General features: G+C 36.6%; 1 protein-coding gene across 2 annotated transcripts in view; it reads left to right on the top strand.

Moving 5' to 3' along the window:
* Nucleotides 1-16,660, top strand: part of UBE3D (ubiquitin protein ligase E3D) — a 154,171-nt gene that overhangs the window by 18,405 nt on the left and 119,106 nt on the right. Inside the window, exons 4-6 of one of the 2 annotated variants that reach the window (XM_027600824.1) lie at nt 6,680-6,911; nt 12,461-12,517; nt 13,871-13,940. In XM_027600824.1, coding sequence (XP_027456625.1) covers nt 6,680-6,911; nt 12,461-12,517; nt 13,871-13,940 — 359 coding nt within the window. The remainder of the gene's footprint in view (nt 1-6,679; nt 6,912-12,460; nt 12,518-13,870; nt 13,941-16,660) is intronic. The other variant, XM_027600826.1, reaches the window with a different exon arrangement.

Genomic DNA, 16,660 nt, shown 5'->3' on the forward strand with positions numbered 1-16,660 from the left:
CGAGGTCTCCTAAGGTCTCTGGACAGGCCTTCCTCATTCCACCTGCACCGCAGAGCTGGGTGTCAGCCCAGCAGTTAGGGAGGCTTGGAAACTCTAGAAGAAAACAAGTAGAATGGACTTTATGGAAACATAAGAGATATCAGACTATCCAACCAGTTGGTCCACTTGACAGACCAGCTATAATTATAGTCTGAAAATAACTACTCCTATGAATGCAGTCACTTGTCTATGAAAGAGAATAAAGAGGCGGAAAAAGAGTACAGGCACAAATTGGATTGTTGGTAATATTGTACAAACTTTTGGAAAAAAAAGGATGATACTTTTATGGTCTAATTGTACTATGTACAAAATGGTAATAAAATGCAAAGCTTGGTTCATAGGATTTGTCGTCTACCAGTTGGATATTACCAGTTGAATTTATCTAAATTTCGGCAGCCATATTTTGAGCTTTAGATGTTTGATGTTGTTCTTAAGGTTCTTAACGTCCACTTGGTTATAATCCAATCTGTAAAAGCTCGATGTTGTTACCATTGTTATTGTCACTGAATAATGGCTCATTTTAAAGTTAGGGGCATTTCATTTTCTTGTCTACATGTTTAAGTTTTGAATAAGCATCATCAATCAATAGCATTGATTAACATTGTGTATTTTATTTGTTCCTAAAGCTTGTGGTTAAGATACATTAAAAATAACTAGCAAAGTTTAATTTATTATAAATTAACATTTATTATAATTTATTATAAATTTACATGTGTTGTTTCTGTTATTTTAAGCTGAGAGATAATTCAAGAAATCATTTCACTCTTTTTCTGAGCTTTGGCAGGTTTTTCCCCAAAAACTGCCTTGAAAAAAATGGTATCTATTTTATTTTGAAAGTTCTCTTGGGAAGTAGATCATATCAAAGTTTCAGGGTTTTTGACAGATATACTTTGAGTAGAGCTGTGATTATAATACATCCTTTCTTCTGACAGTTTTTATGTTTTTCAAAATATCAGAAAAATTCTTTCTGTTGTAAAAACATTTTTATCTTTGCGGTGACTTATGAATTAGGCACTTTGTTGCTCCTGATGTCTTAAGTAGATAGTTATGGGATATAATACAGCTTTTATTCACTGTGATATGGGGTCAAGTTCAGTTTGAAATACCACATTTTGTGCTAATATGCATCAAGTCTCCCAGATTTCTGTCAGTCTCGGTGCAGTTTTATTTCTGTGATCTTGCGTGAGATTTTGGCATGGGTGTCTTTTGCACTGTCTTGAGGCTTTGTTCATTGGCACTACATGCAAAATGTCAAGAGTTAGAGAATCTTAGTGATGGAGAAGATTTAGGAGCCTATTTAGGCCTGCCTCCCACTCTAAATAGGTACTGTTGCTTCTTTGTAAAAATTCAAATCTGACCTATTGCTTCCCTGCTTAAAATTCTGTAATGCTTTCCACCTATCTATAGAAACCAGTCCCTACTCCTTAGGTTGGCATGTTAACACCCCACACAGTTTGCCACCATCCCACCTTCCCAGTCTCCTTTTCTGATGTTCTGCATTGTCGGAAGGGAACGTATTCCAACGGAAAGAATTCAGTTTTGGAGCCCAGAAGACCTGGGTTAAGATCCTGCCTTTATTCATCACTTCTGGTTCTGTGAACTTACACAGATTATTTAACATTTCTGAGCCTATCTTCCTCCTCTGTAGCAGGGGAATAGAAATTCTTACCTCGTAAAGTTGTAGTAAGCATTAAACGGAATAAGGTGTGTGTGTAGTGCCCACCAGAGGTCTTGTGAAATTCAGTTAAATAGGCAGACTCACAGGGCATCTGGGTGGCTCAGTCGGTTAAACATCTGCCTTCAGTTCAGGTCATGATCCTGGGGTCCTGGGATTGAGCCCCATGTCAGGCTCAGCAGGGGATCTGCTTCTCCCTCTCCCCCGCCCCTCCCCCTGCTCGTGCTCTCTCTCTCTCTCTGTCTCAAATAAATAAATAAAATCTGCAGGCTCACAACACTACCACAGACCACATTTCTTGCCAGCTTGCCAGCAGGGCAGCATCAAGAGTTCCTCTCAGCAGGGGTCCTGCTGAAGCAAGTGACAGCTCACATACCTGTTGGGGGACTCTTATCTTCCCATGTGACACAGTTCCAGGTACAAAGCTCAAGATCCATAATCAAGCAGGTGCGGGAGCTACCCTGCGAAGAAGCCTCGTGACCTAAGCAGCCCGTATCTCTTGTAACAATTCTTTGGCATAGTTTCTAGGGTACCTTGAAAAGGACAGCATTCAGGCAAGTCCCAAGCATGGCACCCTCATCAGATATTTGCAGCTCACTCATACTTCCTTTCAGTCCAGATGCAATTTACCAGTCAGGGTTCATTTTTACCATAAGCGATGTTGCCTAGCAATATAATTCTTGCCTACCATCTACCTGGTTTCCAGGGCAACAGAGCTCCATGGTTAAACCAAAGGTGAGATTCTCAAGCAGCAAGGAGAAAGGTTTGTTAACCCTTTTATTCCAGTATGCGACAGACCTAACCAGGGGCCTCTCGTGTTATAGTTATCAAAATGTGCTTATTCATTCCTTTAACAAGTATTTAAGAACTTATACTGAGTCAGGCACTGTGCCAGACACTAGGAATATGGTGCTCATCTTTATATTGTTAACTCCCCCCATGACACCCTTAATTCCTTTTATTGTCAAAAGAACTATTTTTCCTTCAAAGGTCAACTCAGGTATTACTGCTTCTCTGAAATCCATGTCCACTCTACTCCCCTAGCACTTTGTATTTACTGCCCTGAATTTGTGGGTTGGTTTTGTGAAATCATGAATCCTCTGAAGTAATATGCAGATTTGTGTGCATGTGGGAATGTATATTTGAAGAAAGGATGAAAACTTTTGTTAAATTTTCAGGGGGGTCTAACCAGTCCCCTATGAATTTAGAACCATTACTTTGTCATGAACATTTATTATATTTATTTTATAAGGTTTTATTATTTGCTCATAGGTCTATATCTCCTACTAGAACCCTGAGTACCTTGAGAGGGGGAACTGTGTGTATTAATATTTTGTGTCAACAGAGTGCCTGCTTCATAGAAGACTTTTAGAAAATGGGTATTGAAAGAATCACTTAATATCCTAAACAGGCTCAGCAGCTTGAGTGATGCTATTAGTGAACATTTCCTAATTTGAAAGGGAAAGTTCTTCCTTATCTTAAACTAAAATCAGCCTTTCTTCTTCCTAACTTTGTCCTCTGGACTTATAAATTAAATGTCTACTCTCTTCCATATTGTAATTGCCTTTTTAAAAAAAAAGATGGACACATTTTAGTATATTTTACTTTTATATTGATGTAAGAACAGTAAGAAAGAGATCTAGAAGAATGACCATTAAACGGTAATAAAGGGAATCACATTATATTTACAAATGCCCCTCCCCTATCCCTGATCAAATAGCTGACCAGTCCATGAGTGCACTTGCTGGCAGGGCTCCAGGTGGAATGTTTGAGGGTTCCCTGGGTTTGTTGTTGCTGGTGGATCCAGAATTACTGGACAGAGGCCTGTGGCGGATCTTGGCTTTGGGCTGATGCTTGAGAAGCTGGGTGAGGTGGTAATGGAGGTGCTGCTCAAAGACCTGCTTCCACGGTTCCCTTCCAGAGACTCCAGTGGGAGAAAGTGGTGTGTTCACCTGTCATTTCCTTACTGGTAGTTCTTTTTTCTTTAAGTTTTTATTTAAATTTCAGTTAGCTAGCATACAGTATAATATTACTTTCAAATGTTCAATGTAGTGATTCCGCACTTCCCTGCAACACGCGGTGTTCATCACAACGATCCCCGTCACCTACTTAACCCATCCCCTGCTCCCCTCCCCTCTGGTAACCATCGGTTTGTTCTTTGTAGTTAAGAGTATTTTTAGGAGACTTACAGTTGAGGAGATCAAAGAAAAGGGGCTAACATGGGGGAAATCATTAAAAAATAATACATTTGCATTCAAATATTTTAACTTAAAACATGCAAATGTAGATTAATTTACTAATATTTTATTACGGAACCAATATCTTTTTGTTGAACATGACTCCACTGTTGAGTAGCTTTTTTTTATTATCAGGTATTTCATCCAAAATTCACCATCTACAATTTCTAGTTTGTGTTTTCTTAAATGGAATGAGAAGTTACTCATTCTTAAAGCAGGGGAATTGTAGACTTCTAGATTTTTACTCTTCCTCCCTTTTTCCAATGTTCTGTAATTGTATCTCCCATGTCTTACCAGTTAATTTTTTTTTTTTTTTTTACAACTGGCTTTCATTTAGTCTGAAATCTTTAGTTTCAGGAGAATAGCAATTCATATTTCCTTTGTTTACACACTATTAAATTATGTAACTAAAATAAGGTATAAGAGACATAAACAGGTCTAATCAAATACAGTTGACTCTTAGCACATGTTTCTGTGCATAGGAACGGAGGTGTGCAAGTATTCAGGCTGCTTTAAGCATTCACACTGCTGCTCATGGGCATTAGGAAGACCATGAACATGTTTTTATTCTGTTTTTCTCAGGATTAATTATTTTGAAGTTTCTCATCATCCTGCCCATATTTCTTCTTCTCTTACACTATGGATCTCCCTACTTAAGAGTAGAATAGAGGTAAATCATGTTTAGCCTTTCTTCTGATAAAGTCTGAGGTATCTCTTGTCCAGAAAAAAAATGGAACCATTGGAAAAAAAAAACAACTGGTAGCAAATATAAGGGCCTACTTAATTATAAGGCTTTTTTAAGCATAAAAAATAATAGTAGAGTGGAGCTCAATTTCTTTCCCCTTGAGTGTGATCTGGGCTTAGTGATTCACTTCCAAGGAATAGAGTATGCAAAGGAAGGAATAGTAGCTTTATTAGTGGAGAAACTTGGTAGATACCGCCCTGGCCAAATGTGCAAGTTTAACAGCACCAGTGATAAGTCATATTGATTGAGAGAGTGTACCGTCTGATAAGATGTGCTGAGAAGGTCACTTCACTTCTGTGGTATTCTTTTCCAAACCCATAACCCCAGTCTAATCTTGAGAAAACATCAGGCAAACTTAAATTGAGGGATATTCTGTGAAACACCAGACCACTGCTCTTCAAAAATTTCAAGGTCCTAAAAAATAAGGACAGACTAAAAAAATGTAGCCGACTAAAGGAGACTAGGGAAACAAGATGACTAACGGCAGTGTGTTATCTTGAATTGGTTCCTAGATGAAAGGAAAAAAAGGACATTAATGGAAAAACTAGGGAAATCCAGATAAAGTTTGTAGTTTTGACAAATCTTCCATGGTTATAAAAGATGTTAACCTTAGAGAAAGCTGGGTGGAGTGTATATGAGGATTGTCTGTACTATTTTTTAACCTTTCTGTAAATTTAAAATTACTCCCAAATAAAAAGTTTATTGCAAAATAATTAATGGGAGAAATCACAGAAGAAAGGGTTAGGTAATTTGAAATTTAAGACAAACCAAATTAAAGGGGCAATAACACTGAAAAGGTATTTGTCACAGATGATGAATAAAGGGCTAAGATTCTTAAGATAGAATATACTTTTAAAAATTAGTAAGAACATTCTAATACTTCATTGGAAAATAGTCACTGATCACAGCTCACAGAAGAAACACGCTGGTCAATAAATATGAAAGCCAGTTCAGTCTCACTAGTAATTAAAGAGTTGCCAATTAAAACCGTATGTATGGAGAATATTTTCACCCCTTACATGGAAAAGTGATAGTATTCAGTTCTGAAGAAGGTAAGTGGAAGAATTAGAGATTCATACAGCCTTTCTGAAAAGCAGTTTGCCAATATGTATGGGATTTTAAAATATGGATATCATTTGTGATTGTGGTCTTACTCTTGCAAGATTTTTTCCCAAGGACATAATCAGCTGTGTATACAAATTTTTTAATAAGAAGGTTCATCACAGGGTTGTTGATACCAAAAAACTCAAAACCTGAATATCCACCAGTGAGGGAATGATCTAAAAGTTAACTGGCAGGCCTTGGGGCGCCTGGGTGGCATGGTCGTTAAGCGTCTGCCTTCAGCTCAGGTGATGATCCCAGGGTCCTGGGATCGAGCCCCGCATCAGGCTCCCTGCTCTGCGGGAAACCTTCTCCCTTTCCCTCTGCCCCTGCTTGTGTTCCCTCTCTCACTGTGTCTCTCTCTGTCAAATAAATAAATAAAATCTTTAAAAATAATAATAATAATAATAAATAAAAGTTCACTGGCAAGCCTCTAGAATAGAGTGGCATCATTAAGAATCATAATAGAACTAAATAAACAGTGAAAGCAAGGTACAGTTTGTGTGTATCTTCTGTTCCCGTACTGTGTACATGGGTATAACTATGTTTCTTAAAAGGATTGCAAGGAAATATCCCGTCATTTTCGAAGTAGTTACTTGTCTTTGGATGGTAAGGAAAGGGTGATTTTTATTTACTTTATACCTTTACATTTTCAAACTGCCTATCACAAATAAGTATATATTACTTTTGTAATCTGGGGGGAAAATTATTGCAGACAATGTAGCTACTGACTTTCTTTCATCTTTCATGCTGATTTAATTAAGAAAATGCTACATTTCCATTTTGTTCTTTAAAAAATTGTTTTTCCTATCATCTGCAAAGAGTGAGAGTTTGACTTCTTAATAAAATAAAATTAAAAATTGTTTTTCCTCTCTCTACTAGGAAGCTCCTCAGGGTACTCCCATTGCCGAGTGAGAATTGGGGAGCTCTAGTTGAAGAATGGTGTTGTCATCCTGACCCCTTTGCTAATAAGCCACTTCATCCACAAGAGCATGACTGTTTTATTGGAGACTCTTTCTTCTTGGTGAATTTAAGAAGTGATTTATGGCAGCCAAGACCTGAACTAGCCCCAGTGGAGACACAATGTCCTTCTTCTGAGAGCCATTTTAAACTGGTAAAATATCTTTTCAAAATAAATGCTAATTTGGAAGTTGGCTTAGAAACTGGTTTCTTCTATCTTTTCTTAATTAAAGCATGCTACACAGACTGTTCCAAGGACCAAAGTCCATGATTTTCAACTGCCTCTATTCACCACCTCTGCTCTGCTCTATTGATAGAGGAAGAGATCATATGGCTTTAGACCAGAACAGCTTAAGGGGCTGGAGAAAGAAGAGAAAGAGGACTTTTTCATGCATAGAATTGGGAATGTTGCCATTTTACAAACCAAAATGCCCTACTTTCTTGTTTTTAGGACAACATATCATAATCTATATAATCTGATTTAAATTAAAAGTGTTCTTTTATTCCAAGATATATACTATACAGTTAGGCCTAGGTATTTCCCCGTGTCTGCCCATTGTTAAGACTTCTGCTGATGTCATAAAAGCAGATGCCATCAAGGAAACAGAGAAAACGGAGGAGTCAAAATGTGGAAATGAAGCTTATGCTGTGATTCCAAGTTGGTGGTGGACAATGTGAGGACAGGTGCCTCTTGCTATAGAAGTTGATTTAGGGAGAAAGAAGTTTTTTCCTTTCACTGCAGAGGACAAGTGCTTTACCTCACTCTAAAAGAAAATCAATGGCATTGACTTGGCCCTTGTGAGAAATCATTCTCCTGATGGCAGGTCAATACAGATGTGATTTAAAAAGTAAAGAAAATCATTGCCAGAGAATCTTCATTTTTAACATCTGATTATCGGTAGGAATAAAAGCATTGTATATTAAATTTCATTTAAAACTTATTTAATTTTTGTAACAAAAACTGAACCACCTCAGGAAATGTGCAATAGTTGGGCAGCTCTCAGGTTTATGTAAGTTAGTTTATAGAACTGTTTTATATTTTGAGGGTAGATTAAGGAAGTTGATCAAAGATTGAAGTTATCAGAATTATTTAAGTGCCTTATCTCTCACCATAAACACCCATCCCTTTACCTAAATATGGTTCGTTTAAAATTATCGTACCTTATCCTTGTGTAGTTTTCCAAAAATAAATGGTAAGAAGTTAATAAAAATCTGTTATGTTTAAAATGGTTATGTTAAAATCATATTTTAATCTAAATTTGTAGACTAATACTGTACTGTTCTATGTATTTTAACTTTCATTCTTGTGATTAAGCTATAAATTTTTAAAATATTTGCAAGGTGTGAATAGAAGAGGAGAGGAGAAAGATTAAATAAGAGAAACCATGAGTTTCCCTTTTTAGATAAATTCTGCACTCTATATGGAAATACATTCTTCATATTTATGTCTTTATCAGTTATATGATGCCATTTACAAGAATTTCTCTCAATTGTGAACAGCCATCCTATGCATTAAAGGAAGACCCTTTATATTCAGACATTATGGTGTTTAGTATCAAGGAGACTGTGGAAAACTCCTGTCATGACAGCTGCTTTGACAAGATTGTTTCCAAGTTAGCCTAGATGGAAGTTCTCTTTAATTGCTTATTGCAGCCATTGAAAGAGTATGCCTGTGTCCAAAATAGTAACATATATTTGGAGGGACTACTTAAACAGTGCTCTCAAGGCTCCTGTGGGAACAAGGCTGCCCTGTGCTATTGAAAACCTGTTTCTCATATCAACAAGTCTAGCCATCTAGCAGGGTTTTGAAATGTCACATGGTGACACAGCATCCTAATGCTATCTCTTGGGAAACATTTTTTTGGCGAGACAGTATCAAGGGTCCTTAGAAATTGAAACAACGCAAAGGGAAATAAAAACAAGGACAGGAGGCTAATCCACATCTCTGAGCAGTGGTGCCTTCTCTCAGATATATTGATTTAATTAGTCCACAACAAGGTCTTTCTTTGATGTCGGGTTCCCACACTGTTAGGCTGCTTCATCGCACAGCTTGCTTTATTATTTCCTTTAAGCATCGGTCAAGAGAAATGCATTACAAAACAGAGTTTCTCTTTAAACAAAATTTCAAATGCTATAAGATTTTAATTAAAAAGGCCTGATTTTAAGGATAGCATAAACAAACAAAATCCAACACTTATTTCTTTCCCTCAAAACCCCTTTTGAGTGTACAGTATGTTATTTGTGCCTGTTAATGTGGCAGTATATAGGGGCACCTGGGTGGCTCAGTCGTTAAGCGTCTGCCTTCGGCTCAGGTCATGATTCCTGGGATCGAGCCCCACACCGCACCAGGCTCCCTGTTCAGCGGGAAGCTTGCTTCTCCCTCTCCTGCTCCCCCTGCTTGTGTTCCCTCTCTTGCTGTGTCTCTCTCTGTCAAATAAATAAATAAAATCTTTAAAAAAAAAATGTGGCAGTATATACCTTTTGTTTTCAAAAGATACCTCCTGAAGATTTCCTTATTTCTTGCATTTATTGTTTCATGCTATTTTTTTGCGTCTACCAGCATCTTAAAATAGGATGATAAAGATGGCACCCCACCCTTTTATAAGATTCATAATAGTATTCTAGACTTAGAAAGTATGGTCACACCGTAACTTCACCCTATCTTTTAAGGAACAAACGAAATTGAACTTTGATTATATCACAGTGTGACTAACAGCTTTACTTTTTTTTTCTTTCCTGGGGTACTTGGCAATAATTTATTGATTTTTAGTCATTTGTTTTGTTAAATCCATAAGGCTGGGTTTTTTTTTTTTTAATTTTCTTAGATTAATGGGTTGAACTTTGTAAACATTCACAAATGTAAAAGGGAAAGAATTGTGAACTTCAGTGTACCAATCATCTTGATTCATAAAGTAGGCTTCATCTGTCCCTTTAATTCCCTCCCCAGCCGGAGTGCTTTAAAGCAAATCCCAGACTTTATGTCATTTTATCCCATATGGATTTTTCTTTTTTAAATAGCCACAGTGTCATTTCACATTTGACAAAATGAACAATTACTACTTATGATAAAATACAGGCCATATACAGGTTTTACCAATTATATTAAAGGTCCCTTCTACCATCCATTTGTTTGAATCAAAATACACATATTTGGTTGTTTGAGATAATTTGCTTTTTATTGATCACATTTTAAAATCCTGATTACCAGTGTCTTGAAAAGGTAGACTCCTTTTTTTTTAAACCAACAAATACCACTTTTCCTGCTTCATTGAAAGATAAAGCAAAATGTGCTGTAAGAGCAAGTATAAATGAAATACGTAACAGAGCACCTGATGAAAAATTCTCTGCTTTGAATAGAAAAATTTCTTCTTCTCAAGCATTGCTACTCCAATACCTGGTATTAGTTTTTAGTAAAGCCTTTAGTTTTTGGTAAAATTTAATGAAGATGGTTTAATTTAATTTGTACAAAATAGATCCTTTAAAAAGTGTCTTTACTACCAGTTTGGAGCTATACAGATAGATTTTATTGTAAGAAAGCGTGAAAATGCCCAAATTTACAGTTGAGCATACCTGCTTTCTGAGCTGTCTTCTTCCTATATCCTTGCCTACACCTGAACAGATTATCACCTGCCTTTGTTTCTATGTCTGTGGCTTTGACTTTTTTGACCTCTAATTAAAGTAAGAAATACATATATTTTTAAAGATTTTATTTATTTGAGAGAGAGAGAGCACAAGCAGAGGGGCAGAGGGAGAGGGAGAAGCAGACTCCCCCGTGAGCAGGGAGCCCAACACGGGGCTCCATCCTAGGATCCTGAGATCATGACTTTAGCCAAAGGCAGACGCTTAACCTACTGAGCCACCCAGGTGCCCCAGAAATACATTTTTTATATCAAGATCTGATAACACTATGCACACACATGAACACATGTCAAGTAAAAGTTTCTTGAAGTAGTACTTACACTGTGTTTGAAGTACTGTGATATTTCTATTCTATTTCTTTTTTTAATTATTATGTTAATCACCATACATCATTAGTTTTTGATGTAGTGTTCCATGATTCATTGTTTGCGTATAACACCCGGTGCTCCATGCAGAACATGCCTTCCTTAATACCCATCACCAGGCTAACCCATTCCCCTCCCCCTCCCCTCTAGAACCCTCAGTTTGTTTTTCAGAGTCCATAGTCTCTCATGGTTCGTCTCCCCCTCCAATTTCCCCCCCTTCATTCTTCCCCTCCTGCTATCTTCTTTTTTTTTTTTTGTAACATATAATGTATTATTTGTTTCAGAAGTACAGGTCTGTGATTCAACAGTCTTAACACAATTCACAGCACTCACCATAGCACATACCCTCGCCCGTGTCTATCACCCAGCCACCCCTTCCCTTCCACCCCCCACCACTCCAGCAACCCTCCGTTTGTTTCCTGAGATTAAGATCATCTTTTTATTTTATTTTTATTATTTTTTTATTTTTAGAGAGAGAAACAGAGCCAGCATTGAGGGGGGAGGGTGGGGCAGAGGCTGAGGGAGAGAGAAACTCTTAAGCACGCTCCACGCCCAGCGCAGAGCCTGACACGGGGCTTGATCTCATGACCGTGAGATCATGAGCTGAGCCGAAATCCAGAGTTAGATGCTTAACCCATTGAGCCACCCAGGTGCCCCTCTGTTTCATCTTTTTAAAAAATGTAGGCCATAACCAATTGAACTGATTCTATGAGTTAGTTTGGAAAACACTTGACATAGTGCTTAGAAGCACAAATTTTATTTATTTGTTTTTAAAATTTGTTTTAATTTAAATTAAATTAATCAACATATAATGTATTATTAGTTTCGGAGGTAAAGTTCAGTGATTCATCAGTCTTATATAATACCCAGTGGTCATTATATCACGTGCCCTCCTTAATGTCCATCACCCAGCTACCCCATCCTTCTACCGCCCTCCCCTCCAGCAGCCCTCAGTTGGTTTCCTATGATTAAGAGTCTCTTATGGTTTTCTTCCCTCTCTGATTTTGTCTTGTTTTATTTTTTCTCTCTTCCCCTATGATCCTCCATTTTGTTTCTTAAATTCCACATATGAATGAGATCATATGATAATTGTCTTTCTCTGATTGACTTATTTCATTTAGCCTAATACCCTCTAGTTCCATCCACGTCATTGCAAATGGCAAGATTTCATTTTTTTTTGATGCCTGAGTAGTAGTCCATTGTATATATATATATATATATACCATATCTTTATGCATTCATCTGTTGATGGACATCTGGGCTCTTTCCATAGTTTGGCTATTGTGGACATAGAAGCGCAAGGTTTAGCATTGAAGGGATCTAGATTCAAATATCAGCTCTATCAGTTACTAGCAGCACATCCATGGAACTCAGTTTCAATGTGCCTCTTATGTAGTTTTTTAGGAAGTAGTGATTAATGCTAAGGAAAATGTAATTGTACTCAAACTTACCTTAATCAGTTAAGATTCCTTAGATCAATACATACGTTATCCCACATCAGAAAGGCACTCATTCCTTACTTAGACCAGCACTCTATTCTGTGGTTTCCCAGAAGAGATGGCCAGAGTTACAGAAATTCCTTCTCCCTGCCCACTTTTATGCAACTTCTGCCATGTTGCAGTGTATCTTTGTGAGAGGACTGTTGAAGGGCTTTAACAAAGATATTGCTATGGAAACATTTTTTTTTTTTTTTTTGTAGATTCTTAATACACAGTGGCTGTCCAGTAAAAGACAAAAATTGGTCCCTTTTGGGAAGGTATGGGTTTTCAGCCTATCTTGAATGATGTGTGCCAAAAGTATATTTTGTTTATGTAACATCCACTTAGTAGTTACCACGTACCCAGGACAGTGCTTTATAACACCCCTTTTTAAATCCTAATAACACTATGAGTTAAGCGCTACTATTAACTCCCTTTTACAGATGAGGAAACCAAACCAGGTTAATCAACTTGCTCAAGGTCATGTGTGTAGTAAATAACAGGGCCAGGATTGAAACTTAAGGAAGTCTGGCCCAGACTCAGGGCTCTTAATCACCATGCTATTGCTTATAACATAACCTCTTATAAAAAACTACAAATCAGTAAGTTTTTTTTAACTTGAGGTATAACTGACATATAACATTATATTACTTTTAGGTATATAATGATTTGATATTTGTATGTATTGCAAAATATTCACCATAATCTAGTTGACATCCATTACCATACATAACTACAAATCTTTTTCTTGTGATGAGAACTTTTAAGATCTACTCTTAGCAACTTTAAATATATAATACAGTATTATTAACTGTAGTTGCCATGCTGTACATTACATCCCCATGACTTCCATGTTCTGTCACTGGAAGTTTGTACCTTTTGACCCCTTTCACCCATTTTTACCACCCCACCCCCTGCCTCTGGTAACCACCAATCTGTTCTCTGAATGTAAGAGAACTTTTTTTTTATTTATTTGCTTAATGATTAGATGGATGCTAGCCATTTAATCTGTATCCCACATGAATGAATTTGGATTTTTGAAGTTTAAGAATGGATCAGGAATTTGTCTCAGAACACTTTGCGGTTTTTTCAGGTACAATGTGTATCTTAAGTGGAAAAATAGAATTAGATGAATGGGTTAAATATTTTTGACTTCTGATGAGTGGTTATGAACCATAGATTACTTTTACATGAGTTACACTGGACTAGGAGTCAAAATAATGGCTCCAGGTTTTGATTCTCCTGTTTTCTAGAAACATGAATTGGGACAAGTCACCTAGTCTCTCTGCCTTTGTTGTCCACCGTCTGTCTATCCTAAATGGTAATGGATGTTTGGAAGTGCTTTTTAGAAATGTAAGGTGCTTCTTGCTCAAATTATTTACAACAGTTAGATTATCAAGAAGTGGCTAGGTTTGGAAAAATCAGTCTGTTCATTATTCTTTCTTTAGATTAAAAAAAAAATGATCTCTGTGCATGTGAATTATGCATACAAGCTAAATGTGTTCCCAGTATTTAGTAGAGGGCAAAATAAAATGTAAAGTTCAATGTATACTCTAGAGACTATGTTAAAATTATATATTCCTTTTAAGAAAAGCTGAATGACATTTAAATGACATTTTTCTGTTCTACAGAAACCAAAGGCAAATACCAAAGTAATTTGTAAGCGTTGCAAGGTAATGTTGGGAGAGACCATGTCATCAGGTAAGAATTTCATAATAAAAAAGCCAAAATGATTGCCTTCTTGTTAAAAAAAGAGTAGAAGGAGATTTTATAGGAAATATATATTAAAGGTAACTAATATATGTTATAGAATTGATGATTTTTAAAATAGAAATCAGCTAACATATCATCTAATATGCCAAGAAATTTGTATATTTTGACCTTTATAAGTACATAGTATTGTGTTTTAAGCATTAAGAAGTTGGGTCATTTTCAGTATTTCATATCCTCTCTGTGGTTATAAAGCAATATTATAAAGTTTGTACCTGCGTCTGTCCTGAAGAATAGCAGAGCTTTTTTCTCAGTACAACTCCTCAGTCAGAATTGTTGGTTGCTAAAGATGATGAAGTTTTCTTGGCTGCCCTCTGCCTCAGGGCTCTATGTTAGGGCTGGGGGTTGAAATGGAAGAAACCACATTCTGAGTTTTGTACTCTGTTCCTTGTTCATTATGTAAAGTCTGTTATACCACTTTCAAATATAATAAAATCCTGATAATTAAATTGCATTGTTATTTAAAGATAAGGTTTAAAAATGTCTGGAGAGCTACAACATGCTGCATTAGCTTTGGAGGTGATGAATAATTGTTTTTAATATAATTAACTAGAAGATGTGATTTAAGTGAAGCTAGTGTACCCAAGAGAAGGCAGATGGTGGTCTTTTTGTTTGTATTTTAAAATTATCAGAATATTGTAAGTAGTTACTTGCTCAGAGTGAACAGAAAAGGAAGAGTGAGTAGGGATAAAGGATGCCACTTTCAACGTCGTTTTGGAGAATGAAAGCAAGTGCTTTAAGCAACAACTTAGAAAATGTTAAGGCCTCTAGTCAAATTAGGTGAATTGATTTTTTTTTTTTTATTCTTTTCTCCCTGAAGCCCAGTTAAAATGTCAGTTAAGGAATAAAAAAGATGTACATCCACAGAGAAAGAAAAATGGAGAGGAAGCAACAGTGATGTAAACAAGAGGTATAAGCACACTCTTTTGGAAGCTGTAAAGCTGAGAGGTGTGGGAACATGCTTGGCGGTACGGAGGAAGTTGCAGCCTCAGTGTCTGCAGATCATCTGAGTGAGGAGTGAGCCAGTACTCACTGTAGAGCCTCAGAACTAGTCTGCTCAGAATTTGTAGGCAGCACGTAACAGGGAAAGCAGTCTGAGACAAGGGGCTGGAGGAAGGATGATTAATTCAAAATTTTTATATGGAGCTGTAAGACAACTAAGATTCCTCCTCTGTTTAAAACTTGCTTATACTCTCAAGGCAAGAGATTAGACGACTCTTTTCTTGGAAAATGGAAGAATACCAACCAGAGAAGAGATGTGCAGACACTGATTTGTAAGGGTCTTTCCACAGTAAAATGAGCTTCAGCCATCCTACAGTCAACAAGCCTTGTACCTACGCCTGAGAGTTTCCTGTCAGCATTTTATTACCTTACACTTAAATATGAATGGATTAATGAGAATCAACAAGTATTTGAGCAAACCTCCAACTATAAAAGAGACTGAAGTAAATAAACAATGAAGTAAACAGAATAAAGGCACTGAGAAGAAATATGTATAAAACAGAAGAAAATCTTTAACAAAAGTAATGTTCTTAAAGAAATGGAATAATATTGCCCCCATAATTCAAAGAATGTAGACTGAAAGATGTGATTGCCTAAAAAACCTAATCAAAGGACTAGAAAATAAATTAAGGAACTATCTTATCTCATAAATCAGAACCAAAATTCAGAGATTGAAAATTGGAAAGGAATTATAGGAAAAAAAATCATCATGTAAATTTCCTGAGGATAGAGATATTGTCTATCTCATTTATCACTGTAACCTCAGCACTAAATATAGTGGGTACCCAGTAAATACTTGTTGAATGAATGAATGAATGGAGACTTTTAGGATATTCAACATCTAGCTAATAGAAATTCTAGAAAAAAGAAAGACTAGAGACAACAGAGTTAGGAAATTATCAAACAACAGAAATACTAAAAAAACATTGCAAGGCTATTTTCCAGAGCTAGGGCTATGGTTTCTCAACTGAAAGGGCCCCACTACATGTCCAGTGACATGACTAATGGGATGGCAGAGAAGCTACTCAAAGCTGTATTATTGAGTAATTTCTAAACACCAAGGAAGAAGTTTCTGGAGGAAAAAAAGCAAGTAGTATACAAAAGATCAGGAATTAGAATGACATTGAACTCTTAACAGCATTGTTGAAATCTAGAAGATGGTGAAGTAATGCCTTCATAATTTAGAAGGAAAAAGATTCTATCACAGTCAAACTATCAATCAAGTATGAAGATAACACATACAGTTTTGGAAATGCAGTGTCTCAAAACACAGACCTCAAATGTATATTTTCCTTAGGAATGTACCATAGGATATACCTCACCAAACCTAAGGATTTAACCTTTAGAGAGAGGACATGGGATTTGGGAAACAGATTATCTAACACAGATAAGGGAATCCTAGGGTGAGGGACACACAGGCAGGCGCAGGGAATAAGAGTCTAGATTGAAGCAAAGGAGAGAAGATTGCAATAAACATTTTTTCAACTACAAGATGAACTGATACATTCTTCAGTTTGACCAGACATAACAATCTTGAGATAAACCATTTTATCATATGGAAGGAATTAGCTAAAGGTGCTTGGAAAGCTAAACACATGAAAAAGAAAGCAGTTATGCACTGCAGGAAAACAGAAGGCTGAACAAGAAAG

The sequence above is a fragment of the Zalophus californianus genome, chromosome 7 (genome assembly GCF_009762305.2).
Source record: "Zalophus californianus isolate mZalCal1 chromosome 7, mZalCal1.pri.v2, whole genome shotgun sequence".
NCBI lineage: Eukaryota > Metazoa > Chordata > Mammalia > Carnivora > Otariidae > Zalophus > Zalophus californianus.